The 15,632-nt window shown below is 34.8% G+C and overlaps 1 protein-coding gene across 1 annotated transcript; it reads right to left on the reverse strand.

The window, feature by feature from the left end:
* Nucleotides 1–14,525: 14,525 nt before the first annotated feature.
* Nucleotides 14,526–14,990, reverse strand: LOC130798874 (uncharacterized). The gene has a single exon (XM_057661971.1). The coding sequence runs from the start codon at nucleotides 14,988–14,990 to the stop codon at nucleotides 14,526–14,528; it is 465 nt and encodes a 154-aa protein (XP_057517954.1).
* Between the last annotated feature and the right edge of the window lie 642 nt (nucleotides 14,991–15,632).

The following is a 15,632-nucleotide window of genomic DNA, read 5'->3' on the forward strand; positions in this document are numbered from 1 at the left end:
TTATATGTCTTGCCATTTGCCAATACATTGTTAATCCTCTGTATAAATGTACTTCTATTCCATTATATTCTTTATATTTAATTTTTTATGTAATTCAATATGGTATTTTGTTTATTTATATGTCGAATTATACATATCTAAAACTTATAATAAGTTAATAATATGAAAGTATGCGATTATACGATTCAAATAAGATCCTACTTAACTACATTTTTACTTACATATTAGCTGCAACATATAAAATAAACTTGAACAATAAATAGCGCCCAAAATTGAAATGTAGCAGGTATTTCAAAACAGAGGAAGTATTAAATACGAAGTATAATATTTTGATACGGACATCAAGAAATTAGATTTATTACACTAAAGTAGTAATCTTGAGATATTAGAAATAAGAGAAAATATAAAAATTAAAAATGGTGGAATCAAATTCAAATCTAAAAGTAAAGCAAATTTATTGGGATTGACTTCATTGGATGTATTTACCTTAAGATAAATGTGAGAATATTGTAAGAAAGAAAAAATATATTTAAGGCTAACCTTGTAAATCATTATTACCTTCCATCATTCTAGCCTAATAAAACCATCAATGCATTATCTGTCAATTACAATTGTCTCTTCAGCAATCCTCCCTTTTTCTCTTTCTTTCTCTTTCATCTTAAATTTCAATTCTAGTTTGGTAATTGGTATTCTGTTTCAATACTTCAATACTCATGACTGGCAAGTGGAGACTTCTCTTACAGTCTCACTGCCACCGCCCATCGGCCACCAACTATCGCCTTTGTTTTCAACCTTCCTTTCGTCTTGCCTACCACATGTGTGCGTCCACAGACCACATACATGGTCCACACTCCACTTGTCCGCCATTCTTTGGTTTTTATTGTAAATTTTTCCTTTGAATTTTAATCTCTCATCCAATTAATTTGTGATTTCTTTTCTTAAAAATTATAATCTTCAACTTTTTGTAGTTTGTTCTTTAAAAAATTATTTTAAGGTTTAGGAATAGAGACTAATAGTTGTGAATTTATCTAGGGTTTGTGGTTTTGTGGTTTCATCATAATTAGTTTTGTCATTTGTGTGATTGTGTGTCGTATTTAGGGATGGCAACGGGTCGGATCTGGACCGGGTTCAGGTGGACCCGGATCCGCGGGTCCAGTTTTGCAAGACCCTGATCCGGATCCGCGGATACTGCGGATCTAGTACCGGATCCGGGTCCAAAATGGGTCCTGTTTTAATTTTTTTTTAATTCAGAAACAAAAAAAGCTTCATCTAACACAAAAGATTCAATTGAAATGTGAAAAAATAACTAAAATTTCATGAAAACAAAAACAATTAAGTACTCCAAATTCCTTCGATAAATGAATCAATTTCGTTGTTCAGCTAAAAAAAAATCCAGAAAAATTGACGGACAAATCAACCACTAAACTCAAATAAATCAACATAAACTAACCACTAAACTCAAATAAATCAACATAAATCAACCACTAAACTCAAATAAATAAAAAACTACTCAACATAAATCAAAAATTACCATTAAAATCAAAAATTACCATTAAACTCAACATAAATCAACCATTAAACTCAACATTAGACATATATCTACTACTCAACATAAATCAAAAGTAGTGCAGGAAAAAAATAAAAAATAGGGTTCATTACCTCCTCCAGCCGCCTGTCGAGGAGTCGACTGTGATGGATGAATGGCGCTGGGCAACTGGGCTACTGGGAGGAGTCAACTGTCGAGGACTCGAGGCAGAGGGAGGGAGTTTGGGAGCGAGGGAGTGCGAGTGTGCGACTATGCGAGAGTGGGAGATGGGAGTTTGGGAATTGGGAGGGAGACTGGGCTACTAGGAGTGGGAGAGGGTATTCAAACTCAAAACAGGGCTAGGGTTAGGCTTAGGCAGATATAAAAAAAATTAAAAAAAAGTTAAAAAAAAAGGGTCCTCCATAACCGCGGGTCCGGGTCTGGGTATTTTTCTCATATCCGGATCCGGACCCGTGAAATTTAACAGGATCCGGATCCGACCCGGATCCGACGGGTCTATATTTTTAGGACCAGATCCGTGAAAACGGATACGGATCCACGGATCCGGGTCGGGTCCAGTACCCATTGTCATCCCTAGTCGTATTGATTATTGATTATTGGTGAATGGTGAAGTAAAAGTATAAATGTAACTTTTTCTTATAATTTCATTTAATCTTAAATTAGGGTTTGTTTGGTGTGGAATTGTGGTTTCATATAAATTGACAAGATTATGAAGAGAGTAAAAGAAATTAGTATTGCTAGTTTATTTGCCAAACGTGTAAGCAAAGAAAGTGAGAATAAATCCAATCCAAATTTCCTTCCAACTCAATAAAGTGAAGTACAATCAAATAATGTTCCTTCTTCATCAACTAATCATCCTCAAAATGAAGAGCACGGAACTGAAACTACTTACCCTATTAATATAGAAAGATTAAATGAAGTTGATGTTATGAATGTTCCACAAGACCCTGGTAAAAGAAAAAGATTTTTTGAATAGCATGTAAATGATTAAGACATTGTTAGAAGCTAATATTGTTCTAGAATACTTTGTCAACTTGAAGAACATGATTTTCTTTATACGAGTTTTGGGACGAAAAGGCATTGGTTTAATCCAAAATGGTATTGTAAATACAAATTTTGGCTTAAATACAATGTATATAAGGATGCAACATTTGTTTTGCTTATTATTTGTTCAAGGATGATAATATTCAAATAGATGCTTTTGTTAATGATGGTTTCCATGGTTGAAGGAAGCTAAGGTCACTTGATTTACAGGTTTGTTCAAACATGATTGCTCATCAAAATGTAATGATATCTCTTGTGAATTTCAAGAATTAAAAGTGCTCAACTTTGTTAGCTTTAAACAAGCGAGATGAATAGACAAAAAATAAATGTCGAAGAAGATTAGAAGCTTCTATTAACTATTTGAGGTGGCTTTTATTTCAAGGTATGCATGCTCGTAGTCACAATAAAAAACATGATTCACATATTAGAGGTAAATTTGTTGAGCTTTGAAGTTTGATGCTGAAGGTAGACCACATGTTGTTTTGGATAATGCCCCTGGAAATTGTATGCTAATAGCTCATAGCATTAGAAGGATACTATCGAGGGTCGTCTCCAACATTTCAAAGGTCCTGAACAAATTATAAATTAGGGGTTCCTAAAATCTAAAATTACATTCTATTATATTTTGGTATTTGTAAATTTGTTTATCAATACTTTACTTAGTACAATTATTTTTTTATCAATATATTAAAATATTGCTAAATTTTATAATTACATGGAACCAACAACTATTCATCATAACTTCAAATAGTCATTCTAAGTTTAAAGTTTAAACCACTATATATTATCACTTATCTTAATTGAATTAATAATATAAGTAGTAAATTAAAAATTATCAAGAGAGATTATATTTGTTCACCTACAATAATTTATACTAGTATATCCTAATCATTCAATACAAGCTAATAATATAAATTTATTGACAATTTATATAATTATCTTTTAAAAAATAGATTGAATGTGAATACATTAAATTTTATTACTGTCCATATCCATTTAATTTTTCTACACAATACACAAAAGGCCGTCATTTTAATTTTAACCATATAACAAAATTTGTGGCCCTCTATAAATCGGAGCCCTGAGCGGTAGCTCATAAATTGCACGCCCTAATAGCCGGCCCTGATACTATCAATACTTGTGCATAAGAGACCATTAAATAAATTATTGATGAAACTCGTGATGAATATTTTGCTATTATTGCTGATAAGTCTACTGATATATCTGATAAAGAGCAATTGTCTCTTTGTTCGCATTATGTTAGGAAAAGTGGTGATGTAATGGAGCAATTTCTTGTTACTGTGCATATTCCTTATACCTCATCTTTGACTCTTAAGAATGAACTAAAATCCTTGCTTTTGGAGCATTCTCTTACACTTTCTAAAGTTCGTGGTTAGGGCTATGATGGTGCTAGCAACATGAAAGGTGGCATTGGTGATCTTAAACTTTAATCATGAATGAATGTCCATTTCCACAGTATGTGCATTGTTTTGCTCACCAACTTTAGTTAGGACTAGTAGCCATAGGAAAAAATGAATCATGAGTGTCGTTGGCTATTTGATAAAGTTCCTCCCCTTTTATTGAATTTTCTTGGTGGTTCACCTAAACGAAAAGATTCTTCGTGAATAACAATTGGTTGATATTGCAGAAACTTTGTCATTCGGTGAACTTGTGACAAGTTGTGGTTTGAATCAAGATCTTAACTAATTAGGCCTGGTGATACTCATTGGAGTTCTCACTTTAAAATCCTTAAGAATATGCTTAATATGTTTCCAGTAAGCCTTGAGTCACTTGAAGTAATTGTAGAAGCTCATGATCCCGACAAGGTTAAAGCATATTCTTAGGTATGTTACTATCATTTAGTTTTGTTTGGGTTGGGTTGACAAATTCATTGAATGTGAATTCAAAAAAAATAGATCAAGATATAGTTAATGCAATGAAGTTGGTTGATAGTACCAAATGGGGATTACGAAAACTACGAGATGATGGGTGGGAAACTCACCTGAACAAAGTTACCTAATTCTTAGTTTGGTATGACACTAAATATTTTGAAAATGGAAGATTTATAGGTTTCTTAAGTGGTTGGAAGGAGAATGATTTGTAGTAAAACTCCTCGTGTGACAAATCTTCATCATTATCGTGTAATTGATCTACAGTTACAAAACTTGAAAATCATTTTAGAGAAAAAAAAATATCTACTTATTTGTATGTCTTGATTTCATAATTATGATAGAATTTCATCCTTTGATATACAAAAGAGTTGCTTAAACTTGCTAAATTTTATCCCAATGAATTTACAAATGAAGATGTGATATTCCTTAAAGAATCAATTCAAAAGTTTCATTGGTGATGTGAGAAATGACTAGCGATTTTCAAATGTGAAGAATCTCAATGAACTTTCAAGTAAAGCTTGTTAAGACAAGGAAGCATGAGAGTCACCCAGTTGTCTACTTGCTTTTGAAATTGGTATTGCTTCTCCTCGTGGCAACAACAAGTGTAGAAAGATCATTTTCTAGATTGAATCAAAAACAAAGTGCGTAATAGTATGGGAGATCAGTTTTTGAATAATAATTTGGTCACTTATTTTGAGTAGGATTTATTTAGGGATGTTAGTCTTGATGCAATTGTATCACGATATCAAAATATGAGAACTCAAAAGAGAACAATTGTAATTTTATATTTAGCTACCTTGTATTTCACTATGTTAGACTTTAATCTCGTTGTAACTTGTAAATTATGATTTGGAGCAATGAAAAACATTTGAGATGCTCGTTTTACAAACAAAACTCTTGAATGTTTATTAATTTAATTCAACATGTTGATGAATGTTGTTACCCATAATTTTGAATCCTGGATGTATTCGCTACTGCTATTATGAGGTAAGTATATTAAGTGTAGATTGTGTTAGAGATGGGAACAACAACAAGAGGGGGGTGAATTGTTGTTGTTATAAGTTTAAGTGTTTTTGCCCTGTTTTTGCGGAATTAGATAAAAGAAATAAAACTTAAACTTAGAGCGAAATAATGAAAGAGACAACACGATTTTACATGGAAACCTTCTAGGCCTAAATAGAAGGAAAAACCACGACCCCACAGGATTTCTAAACTCTTCACTATGTTTAAGGCAACTCGTTACAATTACATTAAACACCTTGCTTCACTCGAAGCGCATCAAGTAGGCCAACTTCTCCTTTCAATTGCTTCACTCAAAGCAACTCTCTTAGCTTCACTAAAAGCTAATCTCTTCACTAGCTTCACTAGAAGCTATCTAATTCTCCCCTAGACTCACCCAAGTCTAGTTACAATAACTCTCTCAAAAACCTTTACACAAGGATAAAGTTCTCTAAAGATAAAATCAATGAGTTGCACAAGAAAATATTATAATTTAAGTAGCAATATTTGAACAAAATATTTCTTTTTAATTTTCTAAAAATGACGTATGAATTTAATGGCTCATACGAAGGCATTGTTTGAGGAACAACCGAGTCCACTATTTATAGAGCCAATTTCCCTAATAAAAAGGAGGTAACTACCCACTATTCCCTTATCCCAAATAATAAGGAGAATAATATGGATCTCAATTAGTAAGGTCAATCCTACGGTTATTGCCTTAATCCAAAGAAAAAATAAGTGTGCATTTGAATAAATCAAAGCCACGGTTTCCTTAATATTAGCTACCGTTTCCTTTTACTAACTATAGGCAAATCAGTTATAGTTCCTCAATACTAATAATAGCTTACGGTTCCTTTAACTAAAAATAGGTAAGTTGGTTACACAGTTCCTCTTTACCTAATTTTAGCTGTTGTTCCTTTTACTAATCTTAGGCACGGTTCCTCTTTACTATTAATAGCTACAGTACCCTTTTCCAATAATAACCACGGTTACCTTTAACTAATAATATCCAAGAATACCTAAAATCAGCTATTGTTCTCTTCACTACATTTAGCTAATTAGTTATTCACTAAATATATATCCAAAAATAAAGCCTAATAAAAAGGTTTTAGAAAATCATACGTTAGGTAGTTTAGAAAATATTTTTTCAATTAACTTAATAATTAATTAATGCAACAAATTAATTTTAACTAATACATCAACTTAAAATCTAAAAATATAATAATAATCAGAATTCCAGCAGACGTATTATCTCCTGACTTCTAGTCTGGGAACGGTGCACAGTCTCCAATTTCCAGCAGCGTTAGATCATCAAACTTGGGAACAGTAGACCTCTTGTCTACATTTGACATCCTAAGCGATATACCTTTTCTAACTTCTTTGGATTCCTTTGACGAGTACATGTTCATAGACCAAGTCATAGGTACCATCAACGATCTTAAACATGACCGGATATTGACCTGCAAACAATCTCTAAAAATAAATTTGTTTAAATAAAGTGTACTCATCATCAAAACCCAAGAGGTCCAACATTAAGTTTGCCTTAGTTAACTCTTACTCTGTGTTTGTATGAACATGTAAAGTTGTGAACCTAATAGAACAAAAATATAATCAACCACTCAAAACCTCAAATACTATTATCTTACTTATTATCATGTTATCAAAGCCAACATAATGAAAAGTTCAAGGGTTTGAATCTCATTCACCCCTGAAATTCAAGTAAAATAACTCACGTTTGGTATACGAAGAACATGTCATGCATCCACACCTCTAGCCCAAAGGGCTTTCGTGTAAGGAGGTGTGTTAGTGTAGAAAATTAGAATCAAATAATTGTTATTGACTAGAATAATTTTAAATTAGAAATTGAGTATAATATGTTTCTATAATTAGCTTGCTAGTCTTTTTTATAAATAAAGTTATAATTATTCGTTTGAATTTAATACAAACCAAGTATTCAAAACCCAAACAATTTAAAATTCCCGCATTCTTTTAACCTTCATGGTATCAGAGTTGTAAGGTTAATCCAGGACGGAACATCCCCATTGGTGTTTCATCATCTACCAGACACTTGCAATGCAATACTATCCTTCACAACCATTGTTTCATACATGAAGGTATACATAACTCAAAAAGATAGGAAAAAAAAAATAAAAAAGGAAGAAAAAAAAAAGAAATACACAAATTTTATTACCCGTAGGGTTTATATTATTACAAAATTGAAAACAAAACTACTAAACTAGATGGTCTAATGGTTTACATCTCTTGTGTCACTACGCTCCTAAAATTTGGATGGTAAAAAGTCCTCATCATCAATCAAATCGTCTTCAAAGTCACTAATAGACTCAAGCGCGCTGAATCCTCCATCTAGTCATTATCATCCTCTGACCCAGAGTCTTAGCGTGGCTCTTCTTTTGGATCCTCCTCTGGATCCACTTTGGGGTCCTCTTACTGCTAACGATCCCCACTGAAAGCGATCCCTTAATCATATATCGACTCAACATCATCTCCACACCTCGTTGATGGTCGCTCGATTTCAACTTCACTCTTAGAGCAGTTAGAATAATGGGTCTAGGTACTAGTGGTTCCTCTTCCCACATCTCCACATCGCTCTCTGTCTTTGAGATCCAAATCCCAAACACCCTTCGGGCTATAAACTGCCAGTGCAGGTTCCTCCCCCATCATCACCACTTTATCATCGGAAAATCCCTGTCCTAAGTTAGCTTGATCATCTAATGGCGGCTCGGGTACGTCTTCCTTCTTTAGGGGCTCCAGGGCTAGTTCAGGCTCCTCTAGCAAAATTTCATCTTTTATCTAGGAACTTCCCTTACGGTTTCCTCATTGATATTATTGGGTGGGGGTGCCTCTTGGTTTAAGGTTTTCTCAGCATGATTTGACCTACTAGATTATCCCCTTACCAATCTGTTAGCTATTCGAAAATTAGTCAAACATAGTCAAATCAGATATTAAGTCATATTAGACGCTATCTACCTTGGTTTGTATTATTTTCATCCTTTCCTTTTACTCCAAAAACTTTCATTTTCTCTAATTATCCAAAGGTCTAAGTTTGTGATTGCCCTCCAGATGGGTACAAAGTCAAAATTTAGTTCCTCATTAACCTTCTCTGGGGTTTGGGTTGCATGGGCGCTTTACCTTTATCCGGTTTTGGGTTGCATGGGTGCTTTACCTTTATCCATAATATCATGGTTTACAACAAACAACACCTTATTTTAACAAAGAAGGCTCGAAACAAAAATCTTAAAACTTAACTACACACTTATTATTCATTTTAGACCACTACACAATATATGATCTTTTCAAACAATTTTATCCCAATTGTTTTAACACCCATCTCTCAACTAAGGTCATAATTATTTCTCTATATGTTTTAAGAACGTTGGCTTTGATACTAATTGTAATAGTTTAAGTTAAAGTGAATCAAATGTTCACATGTAAATATGAATTCCAGGTGTCATATCAGACATTTAAGTTAAACTGGTTATAGGATCGATGTCGTTTTAGTGATAAGGAAAAAACTAAAGTGTCAATAGAAAAGAAATAACGTCATCGAAAGTCTAAAGGTTACATCTCGAGAATCACTTGGCCTCACCAAAACATAATAAACTTAAGAAATCTAACATTCAACGTATTATTAAAATAAAGGAAAATTGGCTGAAATTAATCCCAACTATCACCCATTGGCCAAAATTAATTCCAACTATCAATTATTTTTTAATAATCTGAACTATTCTCCTAATTTGTTCAAAACATACCCACCCCCCCTGATAACCGGCAACAGCAGGTATCCCCTTTATTTTTTTTTTCCTTTTTTTCTTTTTACCCAACTTTTCAAAAATAACCCATCATCCTCCTCCATCCTCCATTACTGACCCCCATACAAACTTCCCCAAATTCAAAATCAAACCCTAAAAATTAAGTTGAATGCGAAGAACAAGGTCTCGGTGTTGAAGAAGTTCAATTGAAGGTGAGGAAGTCCAAGGCGCTGCTGAATTTCGGTTCTTGAATGGTAATGTCGATTTCCCCTTATTAATTCTCTAGCATTTAACTTTTTTTTATAATCTGTTGGTTTTGGATTGTATTAGTTTTTGATTTTGCCCTTTTTTCGGTTTAGGCAGCTGTTTTTGACAAATTTACTGTAAAATTTTGGTTTGGGGGTAAATTTAAATGGACAAACAATGGTTTAGATTATGTTGCAGGTGAAGGTTGTACCATAGAAGTTGATGCAGAACTAATTCCTTAGTTTGATTTAGATGATTTAGTAATGAGTAAGGTTGGGGTTGATTATGAACATTCTTTGTTTTTTATGGACCCAGCTTGTATGCAATTTGAGGTGGGTCTGAAAAGGGTAATTAGTGATGAAAGTGTAATGGAAATGGCAAGGTTAGGTGTTAAATTTTGGGCAGTTGTTGTGTATATACTTAAGGTAGGTGATGATGCAGAGTTGGAAAGGGACTTAGCTATAAGGGTACCAAAGTTAAGTTTCAAAAGGGCAGGTAAAAGCACCATGAAATATAAAAAACAAATTGAGGCATGGAGCTGCCCAGATTCCTTTAATACACAGAACCCCCAACCTTTGTCTACTTTTATCCCAAACCCTAGACTTCATAGTCCCCCACTAAACCCCATAAGCCATCAAGATAACCTTTTTTTAGAGGGTAATCAAGAGTCTACGGTTGAGGATACTCAAGCATCTAAGGGTCAAGCATCTTACAGGCCAATTAGCACAACCATAGAATTTGTTTTCCGGCCTAGTACCTCGTTCAGCAATCCTCAGTTGCGCAAGAAGACCATGGTAGCATGTCAAGCTTCCTCCATAAAGTGCACCCTTAGATTTGGGATTAGGGTTTGAAAACTTAGAAGAACTAGCTGAATTGATTAGTTTTGGGGGATCAATATCATATGTTGCAGGAATTTGAAGAGTTTGGAGGTTTAGTTTCAATTTGGTTTTTTTGAGAAGTTAGGGTTCATCAATGAAGGAGTAATGGGGAAGAAGAAGAAGGAGGGGATTAATAGATGAAGGAATAGGGTTATTTTTGAAGAGTTGAGTAAAAAAAAGGAAAAAAAAAAGGGGATACCTACTGTTGCCGGTTACCAAGGGGGTGGGTATGTTTTGAACAAATTAGGAGAATAGTAGGGATTATTAAAAAATAATTGATAGTTGGGATTAATTTTGGCTAACGGGTGATAGTTGGAATTAATTTCAGCCAATTCCCTAAAATAAAAATGAACAATAACAAAAGTTCATGATAAAAATAAAACGGATGTATCATATCAACAGTTTCCTTAAGGTCCACCTCTTACACCTTTATGCCCATTAATATGCTAGTCATCAAAGTGACAACATCATCGCAGGTTCCAAAGAATAAACACAACAATCAGCACATATCAAAGACATAATACAAAGTTATCTAAAGGTTAAGTAACAAGCAATGTATTCATCCTAGCAAACAAAGGCTTTAATATGTTAATGTCATATTTGACTTCTAATTCCTTAACTTATGTAGTTGCCCGTCCCATTCAGGTCGTTAGAGTATTGTATAAGTTTGGAGCAATACACTTGGGAGAGCTAATTTCAAGGCAACCCCTAACCTACAATGTTGCATGTCCTGTTGGAATTGTCATAGTTAACGTATGCGTACCCTCATGGTGGCTCTTATTGAAAACCTGGTCATAGGAACGAATAATAATCAGCTTAACCATATAAGGGTAGCCAAGTTATTCATAACAATCGTATTAGGGTAACAACACATCTATGCTCAAGTTGTAAGTTAAACTTTTTCAAGTTATATAAGGTGCCTAATCATTAAGTATACAAAATCACATCATAAAATGAATACAAAATTACTTTTCATAACCAATTATAATAGTCATGGGGATATTAATAATAATAGTAGTTCAACATATCCTTGTAGAAAAGTAGTTTTTTAATATCACTTGTAGAATATCACTTATAGTATAATTACTAAATGGATTTTATTAGCTTTTTTGTTGTGTTTTGGCTTGTTGGCCCACTTATTCTTCAATAAATAACTAACAACCAATATTTATTTTCACCAAATATCTCTATAAACAACTAAGTTTTTTAGTTGCAATCAGCCAACACTTACTGCTTGTCAAACAAATCAACTAAAAAAACCAACATTGAACTACCAACAGTTAATCTCCAAACGTCCCCATTATGAGTAGTTTACATTTAAAAATTAAATACAAAATTAAATTATAAAATAATTTTAAAATGTAAATTTTTATAAAAAGAAATCAAAGAAGTTTACATTTTGATTTTAACTTTTAACTATTAATTTTTGATCTTTTATTTTTCATTTCTTTTTTTAACAATTAATCTGCAAAAATTGATCACCCTTTGACAACAATATTCATGGACATGAGATCCTAATTTTAGGACATGATTAATCAAAAGTTAGAATTATTGTAGAATTATTGGTTCATTAATTTATTTCTTAAAACTCAATGAAAAAACTGCTTTTATTTAGTAAACTGCTATGTAAGTTTGATTTTGGACTGCTTGTATGGACCCGTCTCACGCTGAGACAACCTCATACAAGACTTATTGACTAATGGCAAATTCTTAACTAAGACTGTCTCACTGTGAGACGACTTAATATAGGCTGATCCGATTTTTTAATTTCTTAAAATTCAATGAAAAAACTGCTTTTATTTAGTAACCTGCTATGTAAGTTTAATTTTGGGCTACTTGTATGGACACGTCTTACGTGAGACGGTCTCATACAAGACTTGTTAACTAATTACATCATCATCATCCTACCCAGTGTATCCCACTCATAAAAAACTATGGACATGGTCTTGGGAGGGAAGGACGGCGGCAACTCATATCCATAAAGGAGAGCGCGGCCAAAGGAGTCCCCTGGCTTGAGAAAGATAAAGAGATGTAACTACACGGGAAAGATAAATTAAAAGCCTATATATAAAAAAGTAGAACCAACTACAAAACAAAAGAAAAAAAACTAAAATAAAAGAAATGAGAGAAGCAAGAGGACAAGAACATCAAAAGGTAATCTAAGAGGACATCAGTAATCTAAAACATGGATGTGGTGCCTCCACTATCCCTATCCCTAGTCAGGCCCTCAGAGAGGTTTAAGTCATGCAAGTCAACTTTTATTTGCTCATCCCAAGTTCTCCTGGGTCTTCCTCGACTCCTTTTACCCACTACTATAATGCTTTCTACCCTACTCACAGGGGCGTCGAAAGTCTTTCTCTATACATGTTCAAACCACCTCAATCTATTTTCACGCATTTTTCTAGAAATAGGGGCTACCCCTAGTTTGTCCCTAAACTCTTAATTCTTAATTCGATCCATCAATGTGTGCCCACACATCCACCTCAGCATACGCATTTCTGTAACTTCCATTTTATGTTCAAAAGTCTTCTTTACAGGCCAATATTCGGTCCCATATAGCAGAGCAGGTCTGATTGCCACCCGGTAGAATTATCCTTTTAACTTGCTTGGGAATTTCCTATCACATAGCACTGCAGTGGCTGCTCGCCAGTTGAGCCAACCCACATGTATACGATGATTTACATCTCCGTCAATCTTCACATCCCTTTGAATGATCGATCCCAAATACTTGTACTTGGTCATACTTTTAACAACTGCTTCATCAATGGACACCTCTGGTTCACCTACCAGTGATGTCCCACTAAAGTCACAACGCAAATACTCGATCTTCGTACGACTAATGCCCTTTACCTTCTAAAGCTTCCCTCCACTCATCCAATTTATTATTAACCTCCTCTCTAGTTTCTGCTACCATTAATATGTTGTCAGCGAATAGCATGCACCACGGTATCGTCTCCCAAATAGATTTAGATATCTCTTCCATAATGACAGTAAAAATGAAAGGGCTTAGAGCCGATCCCTGATGTAATCCAACTTTAACCGGAAAAAGACTCTGTTATCCTACAGGTGTTTAAATGTTAGTCAAAACTTTGTCATACATATCCCATATAGCCTCAATGTACACTGGGGAAATACCTCTAGCCTTGAGGCTATCCCATATGACATGTCGTGGTATGCTATAATATGCTTTCTCCAGGTCAATGAATATCATATGCAAATCTTTCTTTCGCTCCCTATATTTCTCCATTAGTCTCCTCACAACATGAATTGCCTCAATGGTTGACCTTCCTGGCATAAAAGCGAATTGATTTTCTCTAATCACCGTTTCCTGTCTAATACTCATTTCTATTACTCTTTCCCACAATTTCATTGTGTGGCTTAGAAGTTTGATACTTCTATAGTTCCCGCATACTTGCGCATCGCTTTTGTTTTTAAACAGAGGTATTAGTGTGTCATTCCTCCATTCTTCTGGCATCTTATGTGTCCTTAGAAGAATATTAAAGAGGTTAGTTAGCCAACTAATGCCCTCTTCTCCTAAACCCCTCCACACCTCAATTGGGATGTTATCTGGCCCGACTGCCTTTGTTCTCCCCATTTTTTCGAGTACTTCTCTTACTTCTCCTGTGGTAATATCACTCGTTGACCCATATCCATGTGGTCTTTGGATGTCAGGAATTTGATTTTCCGCCTCCTTTGCCCCCTAGAGTCGTTGAGTAGCTAAGAGGAATACTGTAGCCATCTGGTTTTGATGTCCTCTTATCTCAAGAGAACTCGTCCTCCCTCATTCTTGATGTATTTCACTGCCTCTAAGTCTTGCCGCTGCCTGGACCTAGTCCTTGCCGACTTAAAATCTGCTTCACCCCCTCTTTGGTGTCAAGATTTCGATACAAGTCCTCATAACCACGGTTTTTTTGCCTCCGTTACCGCTTTCTTTGCCGCCCGTTTTGTTTCTTTATAGTTCACTCTCTTTTCTATCCTATCCTTATCTTCCGTGCATGCCATAAGATCCTTAAATCTCTTGTTTTTATCTTTTATCTTCTTTTCCATCTCATCGTTCCACTACCACGACTCTTTTAACACCTTTGGTTTACCTGACCACACCCCCAAGGTCTCTTTTGCCACTGTTCTAATGGTTTTTGCCACGTTCACCCTACATTTCGCATCCTCCGACTGGCTTGAGAAGCCCAATAAACTTATCTTGCTTGATAGGGTTGTGACCATATCCCCTGAACTCGACCTTCTTCTCTACGATTTTCTTCCTCATCCTGAAAACTTGTACTAAAAGCCTGTGTTGGGTGGGCATCTCTGTACCCAACACCACATTACAATCCAAGCATGAGGGTCGATCTCCCTTGCGCACTAAGAAATAGTCAACTTGGGTTGCATGTTCGCCGCTCTTATATGTGATCAAATGCTCATCTTTCTTTCTAAAGATCGAGTTTGCTATAAACAATTCTTTTGCTAGCACAAACTCCAGCAAATTCTCCCCACTCTCATTCCTTGCCCCAAAACCAAACCCTCCATGTACCGAGTTATAGTTGCCCGCATCTCTGACTATATGTTCGTTAAAGTCTCCTACTATGAAAACTTTCTCATCTTCCAGGATAGTTCTCATGAGGTCTCACAGGTTATCCCAAAACTCCCACTTCACCTGCTCATCGAGCCCAACTTGGGGCCCGTACCCACTGACAATGGATATGATCTCTTCCCCCACTACTATCCTAACCAGCATAATCCTATCATTACACCTCCTTACTTCAACCAATTGCTTTAGGATATCATTAGACACTAGGATGCCAACCCCGTTACGTTTGCCGTCCAAACCTGCATACCACAACTTATATCCCTTTTATACCTTTTATACCTTTTGCTTTTATACCTATGTTCCAAGTCTCCACTCTTAGTTCTAAATCTTGCCTACGTTGCTCGCCCCCCCCTCTCCTTGGACCTGATTTCAGGTGACCATAATTGCTTCCTAACTCTATATTCAGCTACAACGGACTAAGGTAAAATGTTACAATCAGATCACTAACAGAGATCAACACAAAATAAACAAATAGATAAAATAAAAAAATAAGTAAATAAATAATTAATTAAATAAAAGAAAGATGGAACACTACTAAGTATGAAAACAATTCTTTCAAAAGGTATGAGAACACTTCAAAATATGATAGTAGTACGTGCATATACAAAATGTAACAAAAAAACAATCATCCAACCAAAAACACCAAACAAAATTAAAAAGTAAACAGCTAAA

Source organism: Amaranthus tricolor, chromosome 13, assembly GCF_026212465.1.
Source record: "Amaranthus tricolor cultivar Red isolate AtriRed21 chromosome 13, ASM2621246v1, whole genome shotgun sequence".
NCBI lineage: Eukaryota > Viridiplantae > Streptophyta > Magnoliopsida > Caryophyllales > Amaranthaceae > Amaranthus > Amaranthus tricolor.